This window comes from Pleurodeles waltl, chromosome 8, assembly GCF_031143425.1.
Source record: "Pleurodeles waltl isolate 20211129_DDA chromosome 8, aPleWal1.hap1.20221129, whole genome shotgun sequence".
Classification (NCBI taxonomy): Eukaryota; Metazoa; Chordata; class Amphibia; order Caudata; family Salamandridae; genus Pleurodeles; species Pleurodeles waltl.
The window spans coordinates 1455666638-1455690877 of NC_090447.1; the positions used below are offsets into that span (position 1 = coordinate 1455666638).

A 24240-nucleotide genomic window follows, 5' to 3' on the forward strand; every position below is an offset into this window, starting at 1 on the left:
TGGTACTCTGCATTATCGACGGCAACCCCCACCCACGGAGTCCAGATCATATATGGGAAACATTATTATACAAATTCAGAGTGTCTAGTAAACTGAAGGTTTGGGAGCACCAGTGGCTAGGTGACAGATGCTTATTACACAGCTCAAATGAAAAGCCTCCAAGAAAATGTTTGCACAGAACAATTTGCAGCTTTATTGTTCACTAAGACACAGAATTTGACATAATACTTTCAAAACTAATGTGACGGGTGTGCCTGTTTTTCACCACACAGATGGTCAATTTGTGGATGAATTTTTGCTACTGCCAGCCTGAGGTTGTGCTCCACTTCCATTATTGAGCGATACTTAGTCTTCAATACCGCAAGTGCTGAGAACCCAATCTCGCATAAATATGATGTGCTGAAAGGCAAGAGAGTTTTCATAGCACTTTCCCTCAAAGCTGAATGTTCTGCAGGCATTTTCAGCCAAAACTCCCCCAAGGAGAGTTTGCTAAATTGCATCTGCAGTGTGCGATCTCTTTGGAGATCAATTAGTTCTTCCTGCATGCGGATTGGGAGATGGATACCCCCATCTGCCAGAAATGGTTGAAAGACCCAGTCATTAAAATGATTGTTTTCCTCAGGAAAATATTTGTGAAAACTGTTGCTGAGTGATGTCAGGTGATTTTTTGTTAACTCTGCAACATTTTTAAGGTTATATTCTGTTTCCTCAAGAGCTTCGGCTAAACATGGAAATGGCTCAAACTGGCCAACTTCAATTAGTCTCCTCCATAATTCCAGCTTCTTCTTGAAAGCAGATATTTTTTTATTCATGGTAAAAGAAGTGATTTCAGCTCCTTGCAAAGATTGATTCAGGGAATTTAATTTCTCAAAGATGTCAGCAAGGTATGCTAAAAGCACAATCCACTGGGGACTACATAATTGTTCTGCTTTGCAGGGGTCCAAATCCAGAAGAAATTGCCGTACTTCATTCCTTAATTCAAAAATGCGATTCAGAACTTTTCCTCGGGATAGCCATCGGACTTCTGTGTGAAGCAGCAAGCCATCATGTTCAGCTCCCATTTCTGCACATAAAATTGCAAATAGGTGAGCTCTTGTTAGGTGGGTCTTTATGAAATTAACTATTTTATTAGCAGAATTCAAAACATCCTGAAGTTCACCATCCATGTTTCGGACAGCAAGGGCTTTCCGGTGTATCATACAGTGGGTCCACAGAATATGTGGAGCCGCTGTCAACACTTTAGCTTTTAGGCCAGCCCTAGCACCGCACATGGAAGGAGCCCCATCTGTGCAGATTCCGACACAGTTTTTCCATTTTAAGCCATGAAGACCCAGGAAGTCATTGATAATGTCAAATAAGTCAGATGCTGTTGCTCGTCCCTTGATTGGCTTGCATAATAAAAAGACTTCCAGTATTACTGTTTTATAACAGTATCGGACATAAGCAATTAAATGTGCTGCCTTTGACAAGTCAGTTGCTTCATCCAACTGCAAAGCAAACCAACTCGATTTCAACCGAGCTATGAGCTGTCCGTGGATATCTTCTGACATGTGCGAAATGCGGCGGCAAACTGTTGTGTCTGAGATGGGTATTATTTTGAACTTCTCTTCTGCTTTTTCACCAAGCATTGTTGTAGCCACATCAAGCATTGCTGGGAGAATGACTCTTTCTCCATCTGTAAATGGCTTTTTGTTTTTGGCAATATGGTATGCCATTTGGTAAGATGCTTTCAATGCGTTTGCTGTGGTGGAGGCCACATTTTTCATGGTTTCCTTCTGTTGAGTCATGTCTTGCAACTTCCTGGCAAAAAACTCTCTACTCTTTGCTACTATAGACCAATGCTGTGTTTCCAAATGACGCCTTAGTTTTGTTGGTTTCAAGCTGTCATTAGCTAAGGTCATACCACAAACCACACACTGTGGCCTAGTTTCTCCAATAACAACAATGCAGGTGAAACCAAAGTCCAAATAGGAGGCATCATACTTCCTTAATTTCACAGTTTTTCTCTCTCCATCTGTTTCTGTTTCGGCCTTTCACTTGGGAGCCCTACTGTCTTTTGACAGCAGAAAACGATCCATGTCTGATGTGTGCTTTACATAAGACACAAAGGGGGTGATTCTAACCCTGGCGGTCGGTGATAAAACGGCGGCCAACCCGCCAACAGGCCGGCGGTCCAAAAAATGGAATTCTGACCCTGGCGGGAACCGCCAACAGAGACCGCCACATTAACACTCCGACCGCCACGGCGGTACAAACAAACAGCGCGGCGGTCACCGCCAACAGACAGGCGGCAGACAATGTACTGCCCACCCTATCACAACTCACCAATCCGCCACCTTTTCCGGGGCGGGAGCACCGCCGATAAAAACACGGGGGAAACAGACTACGAACGGGAAAACGCTCACCTCTACGCACTCCACGAGGACAGAGAACAGCATGGAACCCGAATTAAACATCCTACCTGCTCTCGTCTACCTGCTCATCTACCATGAGTACGAACTCCGGCGCAGACGACAACGGTGAGTACTGCACCTACGACACAGGGGAGGGGGGAGGAGGAAAGGTTACGGGCACACACATATGCGACACACCCTCCCCACCCCCCCCAACTATCTACACACCAATGCAGAGCAACAAGTCACAGTGACACCACCCAACCCCCCGCGAAAAATGCAAAGACATAATTAAATTGTGAATCAAAATTTATGTAAACAATAGCCTCTGATAACTCATGGTCAAATAGCAATTAAAAAATCACAAAAAATAATATAAATATTTTCTTCAATCGAGAAACCGAGGCAATTAGTCCTGCACATTTGATGGCATTCTAAGTGTCCGTGGGCCAAAGTGTATAAACACAAGGGCAAAGCCCACACAGGAGACCTGAGTCCTTTGGAGAGAACACTTCAGGGGCATCTGATGACAAAACTACAGGCACCTCAGGGGGGGGCACCACAGCCACATGAGTCCACGACGCCAGATCCACGAAAGGGCCACCATGCCCACTGTTCAATCCTGGGGAGTGCAAAGCCACAGTCTCTCAATGTCTCTACAGTGGGTGGCTTGCCCACTGTGCCATCCTGGGGCGTGCAAAGCCACAGTCTCTCAATGTCTCTACAGTGGGTGTGTGAGAAAACAGGGCTGATTGCAGAGGCCCCATAACTTTTTGCCCCCATTTTCCTCTTTTTGCTGGTGTTTTCCTGACTTTGATGGTGCCCTGGGTACTGCTAACCAGTCCCAGGGCCTGTGCTCTGTGTAAAATGGATATGCAAATTAGGCTAATTATAATTGGCTAAGTTAACCTACCTATAAGTCCCTAGTATATGGTAGGGCATGTAGGTTTAGGGACCACAGCATAGGTGGTGCACACCTATGTGCACTGCTGAGGTGCCCAGTGTCATTTTAAAAGCAAGCCTGCCTTGCTGGCTGCTTTTAAATTAAAGTTATATGCAAATTCGACTTTGGAATTAAAGGTACTTCCAAAGTCTTAAACTACCTTATTTTTACATATAAGTCACCCCTAAGGTGTGCCCTATGTGCCCCTAGGGCTGGGTGCCATGTAACTATAAGCAGGGACTTTATAAACATAGATTTATAAGCCCTGGTGAGGTAAAAACAGCCAAATTCGTTTTTCCCTCATGGAAGTAAATGGCCTTCATAGGCTAGAATGGGCAGACTTTATTTTAAATTTTAAAGTCTCCTTAAATGTTACATACCAAGAATTTGGTATCAAATTGATTGTTGTAATAAATCCCACAACTTCCAGTTGTTGGATTTAATATAACTAGTTCAGGTAAAAAGTTTAGACTTTACCTAAAAAGTTGCCAATTTCAGCTCTGCATTGTTTTTGCTGCTGTGCTCTGATTGGCCAGCCTGCAGCAGCTTCTGCCAGGCTGCCTTGATGAGGTGTGAAGTGGCCAGGCTTCACACAAAGGAATGTGCTTGGGGGAGAGAATCTCCCCTCAGCAGATGGTGAGGCAGGAAGGGGGAGGGCTGCCAAACTGGTCTTCAAAGGCAGAGAAGGACATTTGCAGCACCCAGCAACACCCCCACATCCTGCAACCCCAGACAATTAGGTGCCCCCTTGATTAGATTAGGAGAGGGCAGGAGAGGGGTGTGTTTATGATTTTTAGCCACACCAGTGGGTGGGCTCAGCCAGATGTAACCTCCAAAAATCAGATTAATCCATGTTGGATTTTTAGAGACTGTTGCCTTCTGGGATGGATTTTTGCCACACTTCCCAGGAAGTGGTCATCACAGGGGGACGACCCTGTCCCTGATTGGAGAACCAGGGCCCCCCTGCTTTTCACCCAGGAGCAAGGATAAAACTGGCAGACCTGCACCCATGCCTCAGATCCCCTCCAGAATTCAACAAGAAAGGAACTAAGGAAGAAGAAGGACTGCCCTGCTGGACCCCTGGCCTGCACCTGGACCCTGCACTCAGAAGGACTGCACCAGCTGCACACTTGGGCTTCACCACAAGAAGGATTTTGCCTGGCTTCAACTGGTTCAAGGAGGGACTCCCTGTTTGCTACAGGTGAAAAATTGCTAACCAGAGTCCCCTGCACCAACTCCTGAAAGAAGCGACCAGCTGACCACTGCCCAGTGGCCAAAAAGGAGTTTGCGCCAGGTGCATTCTGGGAGTTGAAGTCCGCACCCCCAAGGACCATCACAGAACTTCTGGACCCTTGGGGTGAGCTGTGGACCCCAAAAGAACCTTAAAAGAACATCTGGGTGAAGCCCCAGAAGTTTGGAAAAGATTGGAGAATTTTTGAAAAAAAGCTCCATAAAGTGACCGACCCGACGCGGAAATTCTAGCCGGCTTGCCTCAACCGCGACCCGGCCTGACTTCGTGGTTCGTCCCGGTAAAGAAAAACATCCAAAAAAGAGACTAAGTCCGAACGTAAAAAGTTGACCGGGACCTCCCAGCCATCGTATCCGAGAAGGGCTCCACGGACGTCGGATCAAGATCCAGGTTTACCCCGGTCGAAGGATTTTCATCTCGAAAAAACGACTAAGTCCGAAGGTAAAAATCACCACCGAGGAAACCGACTTCGCGTATCCGGACAAGGGCTCCAGGAGGTCGGATTCAACTGGCAGGTTCGTCCCGGGGAAGAAAAACATCAAAAAAGAGACTAAGTCAGAAGGTAACTTTTTAACCGAGGCCTCCCGCGACTTGTAGCCGAGCAGGGCTCCATCGCGGTCAGCCTGAAAGTTTGACTTTGCCCCGGTCCTGGTGCAACCAGATGACCCGATTGGTGCTTTTTGTTTCTAAGCGCTAGAAAATAATAATACTTTAAAAATTCATATCTCCGGTTCCCCTGAACCGATTTTAATCGTTTTTGTGTCATTTTAAAGATAAAAATATAAGCTATTTTTATAAATTGGTTTTGGATTTTTAAACTGTTTCCTGTGTTTTATTTAATTACTGTTTTGTGATATTTGAATGCTTTACACTTTGTCTCCTAAGTTAAGCCTTGACGCTCGATGCCAAGCTACCAAGGGTAGAGCTGGGATTAATTTACTGAGACCTAACTGTACCTATGTGGAGGTTAGTGGCTTGTTGCTAGGTGTAGGTACCTACCTGCCCTACCAATAACCCATTTTCCAACATAATTGGAAGCAGCGACGGGATCCTGTACTTGTGTTCAATATCACGTTACAGTTTTAGGTAAAACAAATTAAAAATCCTTTAAATTGTCCTAGTGCAAAAAAAAATTTAAATTTTTAATTTGAATTAATTTCAAATATTGAATTTTTGTAATTTTTCTAAATTCTTGTTTCCAATTTTTGCAAAAAGTTTTTGTTGACACAAAACTAGGGAACCATGGAGCTTGATCTGGCTAGCCTACCCACACTGACAGTAGTCCAGCTTAGGGGGTTGTGTATTGAAAGAGGGTTGCCTGCAACCACTGATCTCAGGAAGCAAATCCTGATCACATCCCTGACAGCATGGGCTGAGGCCCAAGAGGTAGAGTCAGAAGAAGCTCCAGAGGAGGGAGAAAGAAGGGAGGATGCTAGCTCTAACCACTCAGGGGAGGGAAGGCATCTGAGCCTAAGTGAGTATGAGGAAGAACGGTCCTCAGTAAATACAGTCACTAGGGGCAGATCCAAAGCTAGTGGTGGGAAGGGGGTCCTTTCAGGAGGAGAGAACCCATCCATCAGAGAAAGAGAGCTGGAGGCCCAGCTAGCATACATAGCTTTGGAAGCAGAGAAGCTGGCCCTAGAAAAGAAAAAGTGGGCATTCAAAGAGAAATGAGATGGAAGCAGCGATAAAGAAGCTGAGGTGTCCATGGGTGGGGGAGTTTGCCCCAGATTACCCAAGGGGGTAGTTCCTGCTTATGTAGAGGGGGATGACATAGATAAGTGGCTGGGGGCCTTTGAGAGGGCACTCCAAATGAGAAGGGTTAGGCCTCAATACTGGGGTTCCCTTTTGTGGGAGTTGGTCCCCAACTCAGGGAGGGATAGGCTTCTGACCTTAAGGGGGGAGGAGGCAGATTCATACCCTAGTATGAAGAGGTGCTTAGCCAAGAAGTTTGGTCCGACCCCATAGCAATATAGAATGAAGTTCAGGGACACCCAGAAGGTCAGTACCCAGTCTTGGGTTGACTTTGTGGACATTTCACTAAAGGCACTAGAGGGCTGGATTATTGGTAACAAAGTAGATACTTATGAGGGGTTATACAATCTGATCATGAGAGAGCACATCTTGACCAATTGTACCCAAGAAAGGTTACGCCAGCATCTAGTGGACTCTAAGCAGACCAACCCTAGAGAGCTAGGGGAGGCAGCTGATGAGTGGTTGAGAACCAGGGTGGTTGTCAAGTCCCAGGGGGGAGACTCCAAGAAGGGGGGGACAGGTCCCCAAAAACCTAAGGAGGGAGGTGGTAAGCCCACCACAGAGACTCCCTCTGTACCCCAGAACCCTAAGAAGGAGGAGAGTAAATCCCACTCCCACTCTGACAAGCAGAGACAGGGAGACCCAGGGTTAAAAAAGCTCTTGGACAGTAGGGCTTGCTTTGACTGTCAGCAGACAGGTCACTTCAGAGGAGATGCAGCCTGTCCAAAGAAGGTGGTTAGCACTGGGCTGTCCAGTGTAGCCATAGAGGAGGATTCCTCAGATGATGAAGTCCTCCTAGCATTGAGCTGGGAGACAGGACCAGATGGTAAGCTGGTGATCCCTGAGGGTGGGAGTAGGCACTTCCACCACATTCAAGTGAATGGGATCCCTACCACTGGCCTGAGGGACACCTGTGCCAGTCACACTATAGTGAGTGACCGGTTAGTGACGCCAGACATGTATGTCCCAGGAAAGACAAAGAAAGTCAGGATAGCCACAGGGGAGGTCACCTCCAAACCTGTAGCCATAGTGCCCCTAGAGAGGGTGGTCGCCCAGGGCGCCCCCCCAACCCAAAGTCCTGGGGAGTCAGTCCCTACAGTTAAGAGACAGGGGTCCCCAAGAAAAGGAAAGAAGAAAAGGAAGGGTAGGCCACTCTTAAAGAGAGTTCCAGGGAGCCAAGGGCCTTCTGCCCCAGTAGGGGGGGAGCCCAGAGTTGGCACTGGTGAGGCCTCACCTGACCCCAAGGAAATCCTGAGTAGTCAGGCAGCTGTCCAGATGCAAGGTGTTGCCCCTGCACTGACAGAAGGGAGAGTGGAAGGAGGGTGTCTGCCACAGGAGGTGGTAGCCCCCCACTCTAGACAGCAAGAGGGGTGCCAGGACCTCACAATTGCCCCTAAAGCAGCTCAGCCACCTGTCAGTGGAGAGCTTAGGGTGTGGTTCTGGGTACTGACAGCTGTCAGTAGCCTCTGCTGGGTGCTAGCCTTCCTGGCAGCACTGTACTTGGTCTGGGAGACAGACCCCAGGGCCAATAGCAAAGTAGGCCCCCTGACCCTATTGGTCATGGTGGGATTGCTCAAGTGTTGGGTGACCTCTTTGGGTAAGCTAGGTGTTGCCCTAGCAAAGTTAGGAGTAGGGGAGGTGGGCACCTCACTACCCAAGTTGGCAGAGAGAGAGGAGGAAGACCCCCCTAGAGGAAAGTTTCAGTTTGAGTTGGGTCCTTTTACTGTTGGGATGGCTTCACTACCCATAGGGAGTGACCCTGACAGGAGGATATAAGGCAGAGTAGGCCCTGCAAAGGGACAGCCAGTTTTCTTCACTGTCTTCCTCGCCTAACAAGCCAGGAAGACTCTCCCAGGGTTGGGCTGAGTCTCCTGGGCGTGTGGGCTGGGGGGGGGTTGTGTGAGAAAACAGGGCTGATTGCAGAGGCCCCATAACTTTTTGCCCCCATTTTCCTCTTTTTGCTGGTGTTTTCCTGACTTTGATGGTGCCCTGGGTACTGCTAACCAGTCCCAGGGCCTGTGCTCTGTGTAAAATGGATATGCAAATTAGGCTAATTATAATTGGCTAAGTTAACCTACCTATAAGTCCCTAGTATATGGTAGGGCATGTAGGTTTAGGGACCACAGCATAGGTGGTGCACACCTAGGTGCACTGCTGAGGTGCCCAGTGTCATTTTAAAAGCAAGCCTGCCTTGCTGGCTGCTTTTAAATTAAAGTTATATGCAAATTCGACTTTGGAATTAAAGGTACTTCCAAAGTCTTAAACTACCTTATTTTTACATATAAGTCACCCCTAAGGTGTGCCCTATGTGCCCCTAGGGCTGGGTGCCATGTAACTATAAGCAGGGACTTTATAAACATAGATTTATAAGCCCTGGTGAGGTAAAAACAGCCAAATTCGTTTTTCCCTCATGGAAGTAAATGGCCTTCATAGGCTAGAATGGGCAAACTTTATTTTACATTTTAAAGTCTCCTTAAATGTTACATACCAAGAATTTGGTATCAAATTGATTGTTGTAATAAATCCCACAACTTCCAGTTGTTGGATTTAATATAACTAGTTCAGGTAAAAAGTTTAGACTTTACCTAAAAAGTTGCCAATTTCAGCTCTGCATTGTTTTTGCTGCTGTGCTCTGATTGGCCAGCCTGCAGCAGCTTCTGCCAGGCTGCCTTGATGAGGTGTGAAGTGGCCAGGCTTCACACAAAGGAATGTGCTTGGGGGAGAGAATCTCCCCTCAGCAGATGGTGAGGCAGGAAGGGGGAGGGCTGCCAAACTGGTCTTCAAAGGCAGAGAAGGACATTTGCAGCACCCAGCAACACCCCCACATCCTGCAACCCCAGACAATTAGGTGCCCCCTTGATTAGATTAGGAGAGGGCAGGAGAGGGGTGTGTTTATGATTTTTAGCCACACCAGTGGGTGGGCTCAGCCAGATGTAACCTCCAAAAATCAGATTAATCCATGTTGGATTTTTAGAGACTGTTGCCTTCTGGGATGGATTTTTGCCACACTTCCCAGGAAGTGGTCATCACAGGGGGACGACCCTGTCCCTGATTGGAGAACCAGGGCCCCCTGCTTTTCACCCAGGAGCAAGGATAAAACTGGCAGACCTGCACCCACGCCTCAGATCCCCTCCAGAATTCAACAAGAAAGGAACTAAGGAAGAAGAAGGACTGCCCTGCTGGACCCCTGGCCTGCACCTGGACCCTGCACTCAGAAGGACTGCACCAGCTGCACACTTGGGCTTCACCACAAGAAGGATTTTGCCTGGCTTCAACTGGTTCAAGGAGGGACTCCCTGTTTGCTACAGGTGAAAAATTGCTAACCAGAGTCCCCTGCACCAACTCCTGAAAGAAGCGACCAGCTGACCACTGCCCAGTGGCCAAAAAGGAGTTTGCGCCAGGTGCATTCTGGGAGTTGAAGTCCGCACCCCCAAGGACCATCACAGAACTTCTGGACCCTTGGGGTGAGCTGTGGACCCCAAAAGAACCTTAAAAGAACATCTGGGTGAAGCCCCAGAAGTTTGGAAAAGATTGGAGAATTTTTGAAAAAAAGCTCCATAAAGTGACCGACCCGACGCGGAAATTCTAGCCGGCTTGCCTCAACCGCGACCCAGCCTGACTTCGTGGTTCGTCCCGGTAAAGAAAAACATCCAAAAAAGAGACTAAGGGGGTGATTCTGATTCTGGCGGGCGGCGGAGGCCGCCCGCCAGAATTCCGCCCCCATTATACCGCTCCGCGGTCAGAAGACCGCGGAGGGTATTATGAGTTTTTCCCTGGGCTGGCGGGCGGTCTCCAAAAGACCGCCCGCCAGCCCAGGGAAAAACTCCCTTCCCACGAGGATGCCGGCGTGGGAAGGTGCGACGGGTGCAGTGGCACCCGTCGCGTCTTTCAGTGTCTGCAAGGCAGACACTGAAATCCTTTGCGGGCCCTCTTACGGGGGCCCCTGCCGTGCCCATGCCATTGGCATGGGCACGGCAGGGGCCCCCAGGGGCCCCGCGACCCCCCCTACCGCCATCCTGTTCATGGCGGCTTTCCCGCCATGAACAGGATGGCGGTAGGGGGGGTCAGAATCCTCATGGCTGTGGAGCGCGCTCCGCAGCCATGGAGGATTCAAACGAGCAGCGGAAAGTCAGCGGGAGACCGCTGACTTTCCGCTTCTGACCGCGGCTGAACCGCCGCGGTCAGAATGCTCGTTGGAGCACCGCCAGCCTGTTGGCGGTGCTCCCGTGGTCGATGGCCCTGGCGGCCACCGGCCGCCAGGGTCAGAATGACCCCCTAAGTCCGAACGTAAAAAGTTGACCGGGACCTCCCAGCCATCGTATCCGAGAAGGGCTCCACGGACGTCGGATCAAGATCCAGGTTTACCCCGGTCGAAGGATTTTCATCTCGAAAAAACGACTAAGTCCGAAGGTAAAAATCACCACCGAGGGCTCCAGGAGGTCGGATTCAACTGGCAGGTTCGTCCCGGGGAAGAAAAACATCAAAAAAGAGACTAAGTCAGAAGGTTACTTTTTAACCGAGGCCTCCCGCGACTTGTAGCCGAGCAGGGCTCCATCGCGGTCGGCCTGAAAGTTTGACTTTGCCCCGGTCCTGGTGCAACCAGATGACCCGATTGGCGCTTTTTGTTTCTAAGCGCTAGAAAATAATAATACTTTAAAAATTCATATCTCCGGTTCCCCTGAACCGATTTTAATCGTTTTTGTGTCATTTTAAAGATAAAAATATAAGCTATTTTTATAAATTGGTTTTGGATTTTTAAACTGTTTCCTGTGTTTTATTTAATTACTGTTTTGTGATATTTGAATGCTTTACACTTTGTCTCCTAAGTTAAGCCTTGACGCTCGATGCCAAGCTACCAAGGGTAGAGCTGGGATTAATTTACTGAGACCTAACTGTACCTATGTGGAGGTTAGTGGCTTGTTGCTAGGTGTAGGTACCTACCTGCCCTACCAATAACCCATTTTCCAACAGGGTGGCTTGCCCACTGTTCAATCCTGGGGAGTGGAAAGCCACAGTCTCTCAATGTCTCTACAGTGGGTGGCTTGCCCACTGTGCCATCCTGGGGAGTGCAAAGCCACAGTCTCTCAACGTTTCTACAGTGGGTGGTTTGCCCACTGTGCCATCCTGGGGAGTGCAAAGCCACAGTCCATCAGGTGGATAACAGTCTCCACTGGTCAAGGAGGAGGCATGGTGGGCACAGTGAACCGTGAACAGTAGCTCGACACAGATCCGGCACTGTCATTGTGCCAGTGGTGCTTGACAGGAAGGGCCCAGCGGAGCGGTGCTTGAGACGGCGGGGCCCAGCGGAGCGGTGCTTGAGACGGCGGGGCCCAGCGGAGCGGTGCTTGACAGGAAGGGCCCAGCGGAGCGGTGCTTGAGACGGCGGGGCCCAGCGGAGCGGTACTTGACAGGAAGGGCCCAGCGGAGCGGTGCTTGAGACGGCAGGGCCCAGCGGAGCGGTGCTTGAGACGCCGGGGCCCAGCGGAGCGGTGCTTGACAGGAAGGGCCCAGCGGAGCGGTGCTTGAGACGGCGGGGCCCAGCGGAGCGGTGCTTGACAGGAAGGGCCCAGGGGAGCGGTGCTTGAGACGGCGGGGCCCAGCAGAGCTGTGCTTGACAGGAAGGGCCCAGCGGAGCAGTGCTTGAGACGGCGGGGCCCAGCGGAGCGGTGCTTGAGACGGCGGGGCCCTGTTCAGCGGTGCCTATCTTCACGGCGGGCCCTGTTCAGCGGTGCTCTTCTGCACAGCGGGGCCCTGTTCAGCGGTGCCTATCTTCACGGCGGGGCCCTGTTCAGCGGTGCCTATCTTCACGGCGGGGCCCAGTTCAGAGGTGCTCTTCTGCACGGCGGGGCCCTCTTCAGCGGTGCCTATCTTCACGGCGGGGCCCTGTTCAGCGGTGCTCTTCTGCACGGCGGGGCCCTGTTCAGCGGTGCCTATCTTCACGGCGAGGCCCTGTTCAGCGGTGCTCTTCTGCACGGCGGGGCCCTGTTCAGCGGTGCTCTTCTGCACGGCGGGGCCCTGTTCAGCGGTGCTTGTCCAGTAATTCAAGGGAGCCAGGCCTGGCCTGGACTCCCTGCTCAGTCGCCCTCCGACCGTGCAGTTGCAGGACCCTTCGGTGACGGAGTCCTGGGCCCTTTGGTGTCCTCCCTTACAGCCGGGATGGGGCTTGTGGGGCCCTCCTGCTCCGCGCTCCTGCTGGCTGACTTCTCAGCCCTGCTGCCCTTTCGCTCCTTAGAAGAGGCTCTCTGGCCCTTGCCTCCCCTGGATGTTGTGGCAGGTGAAGTGGCCGAACTTTGGTCCTTGGGGGCAGCCGTGTCAGTCCTCTCACGGCGGCCCTTGACTTTCCAGGTCCTCTTGCCTGGGGGGGGGGCTGGCTGTCCCCTTACTGCTGATAGAAGTGTCACTGCTGGCAAAGGGTGGACTCCAGAACCCATGCACCACAGTGACACTCGAAGCTGGGCTGGTGGTGGCTGAGGTGCTCTTGGGACTCTTAGCAGATGGAGGGGGTGGGTCAGGGGAGGGAAAGAGGTTAAGATTGGAGAGGTAAAGTTTTTTAGGACCAAGGTAAAGGGTGGGAGTAGTGGTGATGGGAGTGGAGGAAGAGGAGGTGGTTGTAGGAGAGTCAGGTGTGCTGTCTTTGGGTGCAGGTGATTGTGCCGTAGGCTGTCGTGAAGTGGATGGCTGTTGGGTGGGTGGCTGCCTGCGTTTGTGTGTCTTGGAAGAGGGGGTGACAGACACAGTGGGAGAGGACACAGGGGACGTGTAAATGGCAGTGGGGGTGGTGACTGCACGTGTGCGGACTGTACTGGAGGGTGTGCTGGTGATGGAAGCACTGGCTGATGGTGGTGTGCATGCAGGTGTGAGTGTAGACGTCACAGGGAGGGAGGAGGGAGACGAGGAGGAGGGGGACACAGAGGTGGTAGTGACTGTTGGTATGTCTGCATCTGGGTGTTGCTTGGGTGAGTGTTTGTGGGATCTGTGGTGCTTGTGTCTGGATGAGCTGCCCTTGGGTGTTGAGGTGTGTGCAGGCTGGTCTGATGGTGTGGATGGGATAGGCTGAGGAACAGGAGACAGAGACAGGGTGGAGGCAGTTAGAAGAGGGAGGCTGGAAACAGGGACAATGGCTGCCGTCAGTGCTGAGACCAGAGCATTGAACGATCGTTGATGGGCAGCCTGACCCGAATGAATGCCCTCCAGGTAGGCATTGCTCCGATGCACCTCCCTTTCTACCCCCTGGATGGCATTCAAAAGGGTAGACTGCCCAACAATGAGTGTCCTGAGGAGGTCAATGACCTCCTCACTGAGGGCAGCAGGGGTAACTGGGGCAGGGGCTGAGGTGCCTGGGGCGAAGGAGACGCCCGCCTTCTTGGGCGAGCGGGCACGGAGCGTAGGCTGAGGGGCTGCTGGGAGGGCGGGGCTGGTGCCCTGGGTGGCGGCTGTACCTGCAGAGGCGGGGGCCCCGGATGTTGCCACCACCGCTAGGGAGCTCCCATCCGAGGACGTGTCGGTGTCGCTGGTGTCACCACCGGTCCCCGTTGTGGTGCTCCCCTCGCCCTCCGTATCACTGGTGCCCTCGGTGTCTGTACCACGGCCCACCGGGGCCTTGTGACTTGCAGCTCCCTCGTGCTCCGATGCCAAATCTCCTCCGCCTGATGATGCTAATGCACACATGCACAAGAAGATGAAGAAACAGGGTGGGGGGAGAAATAAAAACAGGTTGAGTGCATGCATTGTCAACACCGTTGGCGGAGAGGACAGACACAGGAGCCTCATGCACTAAGCCGCGCAATCGGGGTACACTACTCAGTACTTCTGACTAGGCCAACAGGTATAGGGACAACAAACGCGCACATGGGTGATGCAGGACCATGGATAGCTGTACTTGGCACCCTACAGAGGTGGGGGGTGGGGGCACAGGGCCATGCCTAAAGGAGAGGCCTACACTACAGAAAGCGCCCTGGCCTAATAACACCCACAACCCTCCTCCCCCACCCAGACACCTCCACTGCGCATAAAGATAGCAGAATGTGCAGATACTCACCCCCTTGTGTCTGCTGTGATGTCCTCAAGCGCCCATCCAAATCAGGGTAGGCCACTGCCAGGATCCGGGACATCAGGGGGGTCAGGGTACAACTGGCACCCCTCCTAGGTTGGGAGGCCATCCCCAGCAGTGACTCGGCGGTCTTCCTGGTTCCGCGGCGGATGTCCTCCCACCTCTTGCGGCAGTGGGTGCCCCGTCTGATGTGGACCCCCAGGGCCCGGACTTCCTTGGCGATGGCACGCCAAATGTCGACTTTCTGATGGGCGCTGACCTAGTTGACATGTACAGGGTGGGAAATGAAATTCCATCATTTTTCTGCATGTTAGATGTGAATGCCCCCCCCTCCCCAACTTTGCCATGTGGCACATGCTCTCATCTGTCGTGCGTTGCACTCCTCATTCGCTCCCCACCCCACCAACTTACATCCACCCCACTCCACACAGGCATAGCCCATTCAATGTGCACCCAGTGTACTTACCTGTTGGTCTGGAGGACCGTAGAGTAACGCATACTGGGGGAGGACCCCATCCACAAGTTTCTCCAATTCTTCAGACGTGAAGGCAGGGGCCCTTTCCCCAGTCGCAGCAGCCATTGTCACTTCCAGACCGAGGTCACAGCAGCACTTGCAGTATAGGTCCTCTCCTGTGGAAGATCAGGTCTCAAGTGATTAATCAGATAGAAAATGGCGGTCACGCCCGCGGCGGTGCGTACCGCGACCGCCGGCGCACCTCGTCATTGGCTCCTGAAACCCATAGGCTTCAATGTTAACCAATGCGGCTTTGTACAGCGGTCTTCGACCGCCTACCGCCACAATGTGCCACGCCAGCGCATCGACCTCACATCCCATTGTCCCACTTCACAGGTCAGGCAGCCGCCATTTCAAGGGCCCACATGGCTTAATTTCAACTGCGTCACACAGGCCTAGGCCTTGCACTGCCACACATACACGCCTTTCAATACATAGATAACCGTGTGCTATGCAAGCTGTGGTGAACGTACCTGTGATTTGCTTGACTCTGTACTCCATGTTGTCCTTCCTAGGCACCGTCCGCTGGGACTTGCGAGGAGAAGGATGAATCCTCGCGTGTACCGACCGCTGGTGGACCTGTCGACAATGGAAGAACGCCATATTATACTACGATACTGACTTGACCGAGCCACTATACATGAACTGTGTGCCCAGCTGGAGCCAGCCCTGATGTCCCCCATCCGCCAACCCACAGGGATTCCCCCTTTGGTGCAGGTTCTGTCAGTACTCCATTTCCTTGCAAGTGGATCTTTCCAAACAACAGTGGCCATGTCATCTGGGATGTCTCAGCCTATGTTTTCTAAGGTTTTGTCAAGAGTGTTGTCTGCCCTGACGAAATACATGCGGAGCTACATTGTATTCCCTGAGGAGGTTGATTTGGCCACTGTGAAGGGTGATTTCTATGCCCTTGGACATATCCCCAACATCATTGGTGCCATTGATGGGACCCATGTGGCCTTAGTACCCCCAAAAGACGATGAGCAGGTGTACAGAAACAGGAAAAATTACCATTCTATGAATGTGCAGGTGGTCTGTTTGGCAGACCAGTACATCTCCCATGTAAATGCCAAGTTCCCTGGGTCAGTGCATGACGCGTATGTTATGCGTAATAGCAGCATCCCGTATGTGATGAAACAGCTACAGAGACACCGTGTGTGGCTAATTGGTGACTCTGGTTACCCCAACCTGCCTTGGCTATTGACCCCAGTGAGGAATCCCCGGACCAGGGCAGAGGAACGGTACAATGAGGCCCATGGGCAAACTAGGAGGATCATAGAAAGGACCTTCGGCCTTCTGAAGGCCAGGTTTAGGTGCCTGCATATGACAGGTGGATCCCTGATGTACTCACCAAAGAAGGTGTGCCAGATCATCGTGGCCTGCTGTATGCTTCACAATCTGGCATTGCGACGTCAGGTGCCCTTCCTGCAGGAGGATGGTCCAGATGGTGGTGTTGTAGCAGCTGTGGAGCCTGTGGAGAGTGAAGAGGAGGAAGATGACGGGGACGACACAGACAACAGGGACACAGTTATCCAACAGTATTTTCAGTAGCACACAGGTAGGAATCACCCACGCCATTTAACATTTCCTGAAAGCCTCCTGCATCTTTACTTTGTGTATTTCCCCCCAGTTCTTTTAAACTGATGTTTGATTTTCCCTTCCCTTTTCAGTGCTGTATGACCCACTGCGTGACTTCTGCTTGGTTAGCCCATGGACTAATGCTTATTGACATCGGTATGTTTTCATCACAAAGTTGACTGAACATTATTGAACAGTAATGTGTTATACATTTGTAAATAATACAGGCTGACTCCTGAATGATTTCAGTGCAATGAGTGATTTATTTTTAGTGCTAGATATTGGTACATGATATGAAAATGGTGATGGGTGGGGGTGGAGTAATGTCCATGGCAGAGTCCAGTTCTCGGTCGCACAGGTGCATTGTCCATATGCCTGTGGAAGGATGGAGCAGGGGCAGTTCAAGGTTGGACAGGATGACGATGTGGGACAGTGGAATGACATCCGGGGGGATCTTAGGCTGGCGGGGGTGTTGGCATCCTACTCTGTCTTCCTGTGAGATCTCAGGTTCCTCTTGCGGGGTGGTTGTTCTTCAGCAGGAGGTGGGGTTCTGGTGGCCTGTCGTTGTGGTGGGGCCTCTTGTCCACTAGCGCCGGCGGAGGTGGTAGGCTGTTCCTGGCTAGTGACAGGGGCCCTTTGTGGTGCCACATGGTCCCGCAATGTGGTTTCTATCCGGTTGAGGGCCTGGACTATGGTCCCCATAGCGGTACCGATGTTCCGGAGTTCATTGCTGAACCCCATGTAGCGTTCCTCCTGCTGTGCCTGGATCTCGGGGAACCTGGCCAGTACCGTCGCCATCGTCTCTTGGGAGTGGTGGTATGCTCCCATGATGGTGGTGAGGGCCTCTTGGAGAGTGGGTTCCCTGGGCCTGTCCTCCCCCCCTGTCACACAGCAGCCCTCCCAGTTGCCCTGTTTCCCCGGGCCTCTGTCCCCTGGACGGTGTGCCCACTACCACTGCCCCCAGGTCCCTGTTGTTGTTGGGGTGTTGGGTCAGCCTGGGTGCCCTGTAGTGGCAGAAACACCGCTGATTGACCTGTCCTGGAGACAGAGGCATGGGCCCGCTGGGTGGGAGCTGTGCTGGTGTTCCCAGAGGGGGTTGGGTCTGCTGTGGCCTGTGTCTGTGTGTGGGGAACCCACTGTCCAGAGGTCCCCGATGGTCCGGGCTGGTCATCAGGTTCTAGGTCGACAGAGCTGCTGTCCTCACTGGGTGCCTGTTCTGGGGGTGGGATGGACAAATCTGGACCCTCCGTGGCGGTGTGTTGGCGTTCGGGCCTGCAGGGGTAAAATAGTGTGGTTATTGTTTTTGTGTGTGCCATGGTGTGCATTTTGAGTGCCCTTGTCCCCCAGTGCTGGCATTCCCTTGTGGGAGGTGTTGTGAGGGTGGTTGGGGGGGGTGTATGGGTATGTGCAATGGTCATGCTTTGGTGATGAGTGTCTATGGTTTGTGTTGGCATTCAGGGGTTGGTGTTGTTTAGGGTGGGTTGTGCTGGTGAGACATTGGCAGGGAGGATGTGTGCTGGGGGTTTGAGATTGGGGGTGAGGGTGGGGGTGTGGGTTGGCATGCTGGTGGTTGAGGGGGGGGGGTGAAGTAGTTGAGATTTGACTTACCAGAGTCCATTCCTCCGTGTACTCCAGCGAGGCCATCAGGATGGAGGATGTTTACTACCTCTTGCTCCCATGCTGTGAATTGGGGTGGAGTGGGTGGGGGTCCGCCGCCAGTCTTCTGCACAGCGATGTTGTGTCGCGACACCATCGAGCGCACCTTCCCCCGTAGGTCGTTCCATCGCTTTCGGATATCTTCCCGATTTCTGGGATGCTGTCCCACAGCGTTGACCCTGTCTACGATCCTTTGCCATAGCTCAGCCTTCCTTGCTATAGTGGTGTGCTGCACCTGTGTGCCGAAGAGCTGGGGCTCTACCCTTATAATTTCCTCCACCATGACTCTGAGTTCCTGGTCCGAGAACCTGGGGTGTCTTTGGGGTGCCATGGGGTGGTGTGGATGAGGTGTGGTGTTTGTGGTGATGTGCGTGGTGATGTGTGGTGATGTGTGCGTAGATGTAGTGTGGGTGATGATGTTGTGTTCCTGTGTGTGTTGTGCTTTGCGTTCCCTGTGCTCTCTCTCAGTGTATTGCGCCTTCTCTCAGATATTTGTGGTTGTAGGGGTTTGTGGGTGAAGTGGGTGTGTGTTTTATAGTTAATTGGGTGTGTGGGAGTGGAGTTTGTATGTGTATCAGGTGTGTGTATTTCAAATTGTCCAATGTGGCTGTGTTTTGGAGCTGTGTGTATATTTTGACCGCGGCGGTGTGAACCGCCAATGGAATACCGCGGTTGAAAGACCGCCGCGTGGATTCGTGGGTCTGAATGGCATGGGCGTGTTTGTGTTGGCGTGGCGGTGGAGGTTTGGTCATCTCCAGTTTATCGCTGCCCGCTGATGAGGCGGCCTTCCGTGGATGTCAGGTTTTTGGCGGTTTCACAGTTGGTGGTCAGAATGACCGTGGCGGTTTACCGCGGCCGCGGCGGTAGAATGGCGGACTTCTGACCGGCGGTAAGGGCCTTTTACCGCCGAGGTCAGAATGACCCCCAAAATGCCAAATCTGCATGTTAATGAACAGCACATGACTGCAATTTTACAGCTGCATGAAGTAGAGTGGGTTTTTAAAATATAGGAAAAAAACAAGAAAAAAAAAGTCTCTAAAAAAATATCTTCTTCCATGTAAAATAAAATATGGATAAAAGAATAGTTCCATGGTGCATGGATAAGCATTAATTCCAGGTGATTAAAGCTTTCAGTGAGTGCTCCCAAAACTGCTGCAGTATGTTGACGCACATACCGCCAATGAGGCTCCGCAAGTTACTTTTTCAAAGTTTAGTGAGGTAGTACTTTAGCACTGCCCCTTCAGCCGTCACTCAAAAAAAATCTCTACCTTCTAATTGCAATGCCTTCCTTGGGCAGATTGGATTTCACTCCTGATGATCCGGCAGTTCGAATAGCAGTCCTCTGTCTAGCGATCAAGTGGCTTTTTCCCTTGCAATGATGAGAGAACGTTTTAGAAAAGTTACTTGCATGTTCCCGGGTGAGGCACCATTAAAGCTCCCACCGAGACCACAATGATAGTGACGGGTAAGGGAGTGAATGACATGCCTACAAATTTCCTGCTGACTGGTCCGAAAGACCAATACAATTATGCTTTGATATGTAATTAATATGAAGTCCTGAGTGTCGATAAGATATGATTTGTACAAAATAAAGTTAAGACTTTGAATTCTGGCAGGGCCATAATAGCCTTCCATTATTTCAAGTTTGATCCTTCATATACTTCCTAGCAGCACCTTTACTTCATTGTCCTCCACACACACTCCTTTAAGCAAAGAATTTGCTTTACTTTGTCAATATTTCAACAGCAGTCTATTTCCTTCACACACGTTTGCATGGAATCACAATTAAAATTGGCAAATGTGACTACTGAAATGTGCGCTCTGCAGAGGCCAACAGTAGTATGGACATGTATTCTGAACAACTTTATGACCCAGTGACAGGCACAGTGAAAACTTTTCAATACATTTTAGTGATAACCCCAGAGGTTGCAAAATGGTATATTTCCACATTTATTTAACTGATGAACATTAGTTTATACCTTTCGCATTATTGCTAATTTAAAAGACATATCACAAAACGTGTATATATAAATGCACACACTCACAGTATATTTGAGGGAATCTTATTCAGTTTTTAATTCCCCATGCTCTCTATCTGCTTAGCTGTTGGCCTGTAATTCATGAAAGACAGCATGGAGAGTTGCTCACAAGGAGCTCAATGTGCAATATTTGTTTTCTGTCTGCATTTATCTTTAAAAATCAGTAAAAACAGAAAACTGGGAGCCTTAACTATAAAATAAACAATGACCTTACGTTGAGTGTGCGTTGTTGTTGTATTTTGTTTATGATGCCACACAAGCCATGATAGAAAAGGGAATTAAGCTAGTGACATTGCAAACATAATTAAGGCTTGCAGCAGGTGCTGTAAGGCCGTTTCTCAATCATTACATGAAATATGGGAAAGCTGCACACAAGTTCACCAAAACACTGGCATGTCCCACATAAGCAAAATAAAACCTGGCAGCTATTATATTGCATTTACAAACAAACATAAACCAGTCTCCAGACCCAAAGGATCTGTAGGTTTTACTGGCACACATATTGCCAGCCTAAGCCCTGCTCATAGATAAGAGCATATGTGAGGCAGAGCAATAAATATAACAAAAAAGAGAAAGCTGGGGGCACAAAAACGAAAATCAGCTGCCTTGGCCCAAAATGTAACATCCTCTTTTTTCCCAAACACAAAACATTCCAATAGCAGGGAGAAAAAAGGACAAAGCCTTTTAAAAAGCTGTTAACGCTTACCTGCCTGTGCAGAATGCAGCCGATGGAAACTCCCTCGCAGCCAGACAGTAAAAACCAGAAGGGGCGACGCTGAAGATAAATCAAAGTATCCTCGTGGGTAAAGGCAGCAACCAGGCAGAGATGTGAGTTCAAACAGGAAGCGAAACACAGCACTGAAGAAGCACTGTTCTAGCAGCCAATTTGCGAGCTTTATTCACCAAAATTCCCGGCACTTCCTGCATCTGTGCGGCTGGCTGTCCATTTCATTGGTGGAACGTCAGTGCTGACGTAATTGCTGATGGTGCCGCAAGCTGATTGGCTGCTGTGCACTTTTACACCAATCAGCGAGCAAGTTATTAAAACAAGTGAAGAAACCTAGAAGAAACGTGCTTTCTACGTCGAAAGCAATAATGGGAGCTGAAACAGGTGAGGTGGAGTACGCGCCCCCCCTGGGAAGATGCTGCCCCACACTTTGAAGTCCTCTGATGTAAAGGTATTGCCATGTTAAACGTGAAGATAGTGCAACATGGCCTTATTCACTTGCAGAAGCAAATGTTCCACATATCCCAGTGTATTTGAAAGTGATGAAAAAGACTGTCTGAATTTTACAATAATCACCTATGTCATATTCAACCATGGATTCTTCTTAACATATTTCTATGTCTTTCCTGATGGAGAAACAACGCCTACTGGAGATCAGCCTGTTCATGATGCCCAACCTGTTGATGATATCATCCTACCCCCCATGGATCAAGACAACTTCCAACAGCTCCTGGACACTTTTAATACATCTTCTCCTCTGGTACTTGCAAGGGAATATGACATTGGTCGGTCTCTAGATGAACCAACATGCACTGAACATGAATCATCAACCTTTACTAGCACAGCTGAAGACTCTGAGGACTCCCAAGTTATATTTCAATAGCGAGTGGTTGAAGTCCAGCAGTGAATGACTGATGAGGTCTGGTTGAGGATGGAGACTATAGCTGGCACTCTTGAAAGAGTCCGTAGGTATCTTAGCCCTAAGAAGGGGTTGACAAAGGCCATCACAGCTACCTACATTTGGCTCCATGGGATTGATGTGTCCCTAGCTGACATTGCTGGTGTCATGATGCAGAAGAAACAACACTAGGCTTCTACATCTGACACCAATGAATTATTAGGCAGCTGGAAGCCATACATAATACCGTGCAGTCCCTGGAGCGTAAGTTCAAGTCCTTCATTGCATCAGTTAGTACAATCAATAGCAACGTTGTTGCTTTGTTGGCTAACCAGCAGACCCTTGCCAGTGACTCCCATGCCGCCTTACTGGCACTCACAAATGCTTGTGGGAACAGGGGAGTCCATCTTCTGCCTTTGATGGCTGCGCCAGAGGGTAGTGACATCACTCAGCTGCCTTCCATTCAAATACCAACAATTCCAGGGCAGGCAGAACATGCATCAGAAGATAAAGATATACACTTCTCCAGTTTCTGATAAAGACCTTCCAGATAAACATCTGTGAGTGCCACCTAGGCCAGTTTTACTAACTGTCCTGTGCAGAACATCATGCCACCTTCTTTGGAACCACCAGCACATTACTTTTTGTTTTAATAGTATTTTAACTTGTCCACTTGTAGTCCAAAATGAAATCCTCCAGGTGCTAATGGCAATTTGTTCCTCCTCTCTGATCATATAACTGACGTGTAAATGGGTAAAAAAATGAAATCTTGTTTTTGCACAAAACGTTATAAGTGTGGATACATGCTGATTGCAATACCTCATCAACTACTCACATGTAATGTGAGGATCTGAACGTCTGGAATTAAAATGTATTTTTTTTAAAGCATTGTGAGTTTTGTCTACATAATGAAATGTAACTCTAAAATCCAAAAACACTTTTAATAGCTGAAGAAGAGTGTGGTAAAGTCAATTGCATATGCTCTTTGTATGTGTGTTCACCAATTACATCCATTGCAATGGCATGATGGCAATGTGTAGTTTCCCAAAGTAAGATCAGAGTGTGTCGCCCAGTTGCATTTTCTTGATAGATACAGTAGATATTTTTAGAAATTACACAAATACCACATATAAATGGGATTTATGAGGCCAAAACACTGTTCAACTCATCCACATATATATTGCAAAGTAAATATGACAACAGCATTACCTAATGTGAATACCTCACTGCTCACACAAAAGATAATCAGCAGTAAATTAATCTGGATAGTTGTACCAGTACTAGGCAGATACTCATGTTCATATTCCTCATGGATTTACATGGTACTTGTGCCACACAAAGATGCATAAGGGCAACCAAATACCTTGAATGACAGTAACCAAGACATGCAAGGGTACCTTGCCTGGGTTCTGTGTATACCGATAAATGTTGATTAATGCAACAATGGCAAACATAGCCATCTTATGTTACTCTGCCTCAGAGAGCCCTTATATTTTCTGAGTGTGAGTGCATCCATACATTACATCTTTGGTACGTTCAATTTTATATATGTGGCAGACCAGGGAATCTGTAACAAATATATACCTCCCCAGGGGAGGGGAACATCGGAAATATATGGACAATAATCCTCAACATTAGTTTTCCTAAGTGAGCTGCATGATATGCCACACTTAGCAAGTAGTACATGTCAGTGTTGATGGGTGTTCTCCAAGCAGGTGTGATTTCCTGCACATGTATCAACCAGCCAACAACACAGACTACCTTGCACATTGGTGCAAGGATGTCTATGTTAGTATTAGGTAGCAGTTTGTGTGCCTGGGCAGTCCGGGAGCAACACTCTGTAGTCAAATGTCAAAATCCTACTCTCAACTGCCCTCTCCCATTCACACATGGCCCTACATTAAGGAGACTACCTGCGTGATGCTGTGTGTAAAATCAAATACTGGCCCCTACTTAAAGTGTCTAAACTATGGAAATGGTCCATACATAACTCAAATGTGAGGAACCCCTACAGTTGCCTAGGCAGGTTGAACATCATGTACTCACCTAACACAATAGCTCCAACCCATGACAAATAAATATTATTCAGCTAGAGGACAAAGACTAATGTATTTATTTAAATGCAAACCCTAAAATCTAAAGACAATAACTAAGCCTAAATAACAAACCCTATCATTAAAACTAGCCTGTACTACCTAATCTAACACTTAACCTATCTTAAGCACTACTGACACATGACAAGTTAAACATCAACCCCCCTTACCCCTTAGTACACATAGCTCAGTACAATACAAATATCAACTACATACTAAACATACAGTAACCACATAGAGACCTAAACGAATATATAAATAAATAAATATATATAATTTTTCCAATACAAAACATCACCCCCCCACACCCACTTAAAAACCTACCATATTAAAAACTTACTTTGT

The 24240-nt window shown here is 49.5% G+C and overlaps 1 protein-coding gene across 1 annotated transcript; it reads right to left on the bottom strand.

Annotated features, from left to right (window-relative positions):
• Positions 1-236: 236 nt before the first annotated feature.
• LOC138249611 (zinc finger BED domain-containing protein 5-like) lies at positions 237-1901 on the bottom strand. Its single transcript, XM_069203557.1, has one exon. It carries the CDS (start codon positions 1899-1901, stop codon positions 237-239), a length of 1665 nt encoding a protein of 554 aa, XP_069059658.1.
• Positions 1902-24240: the final 22339 nt, after the last annotated feature.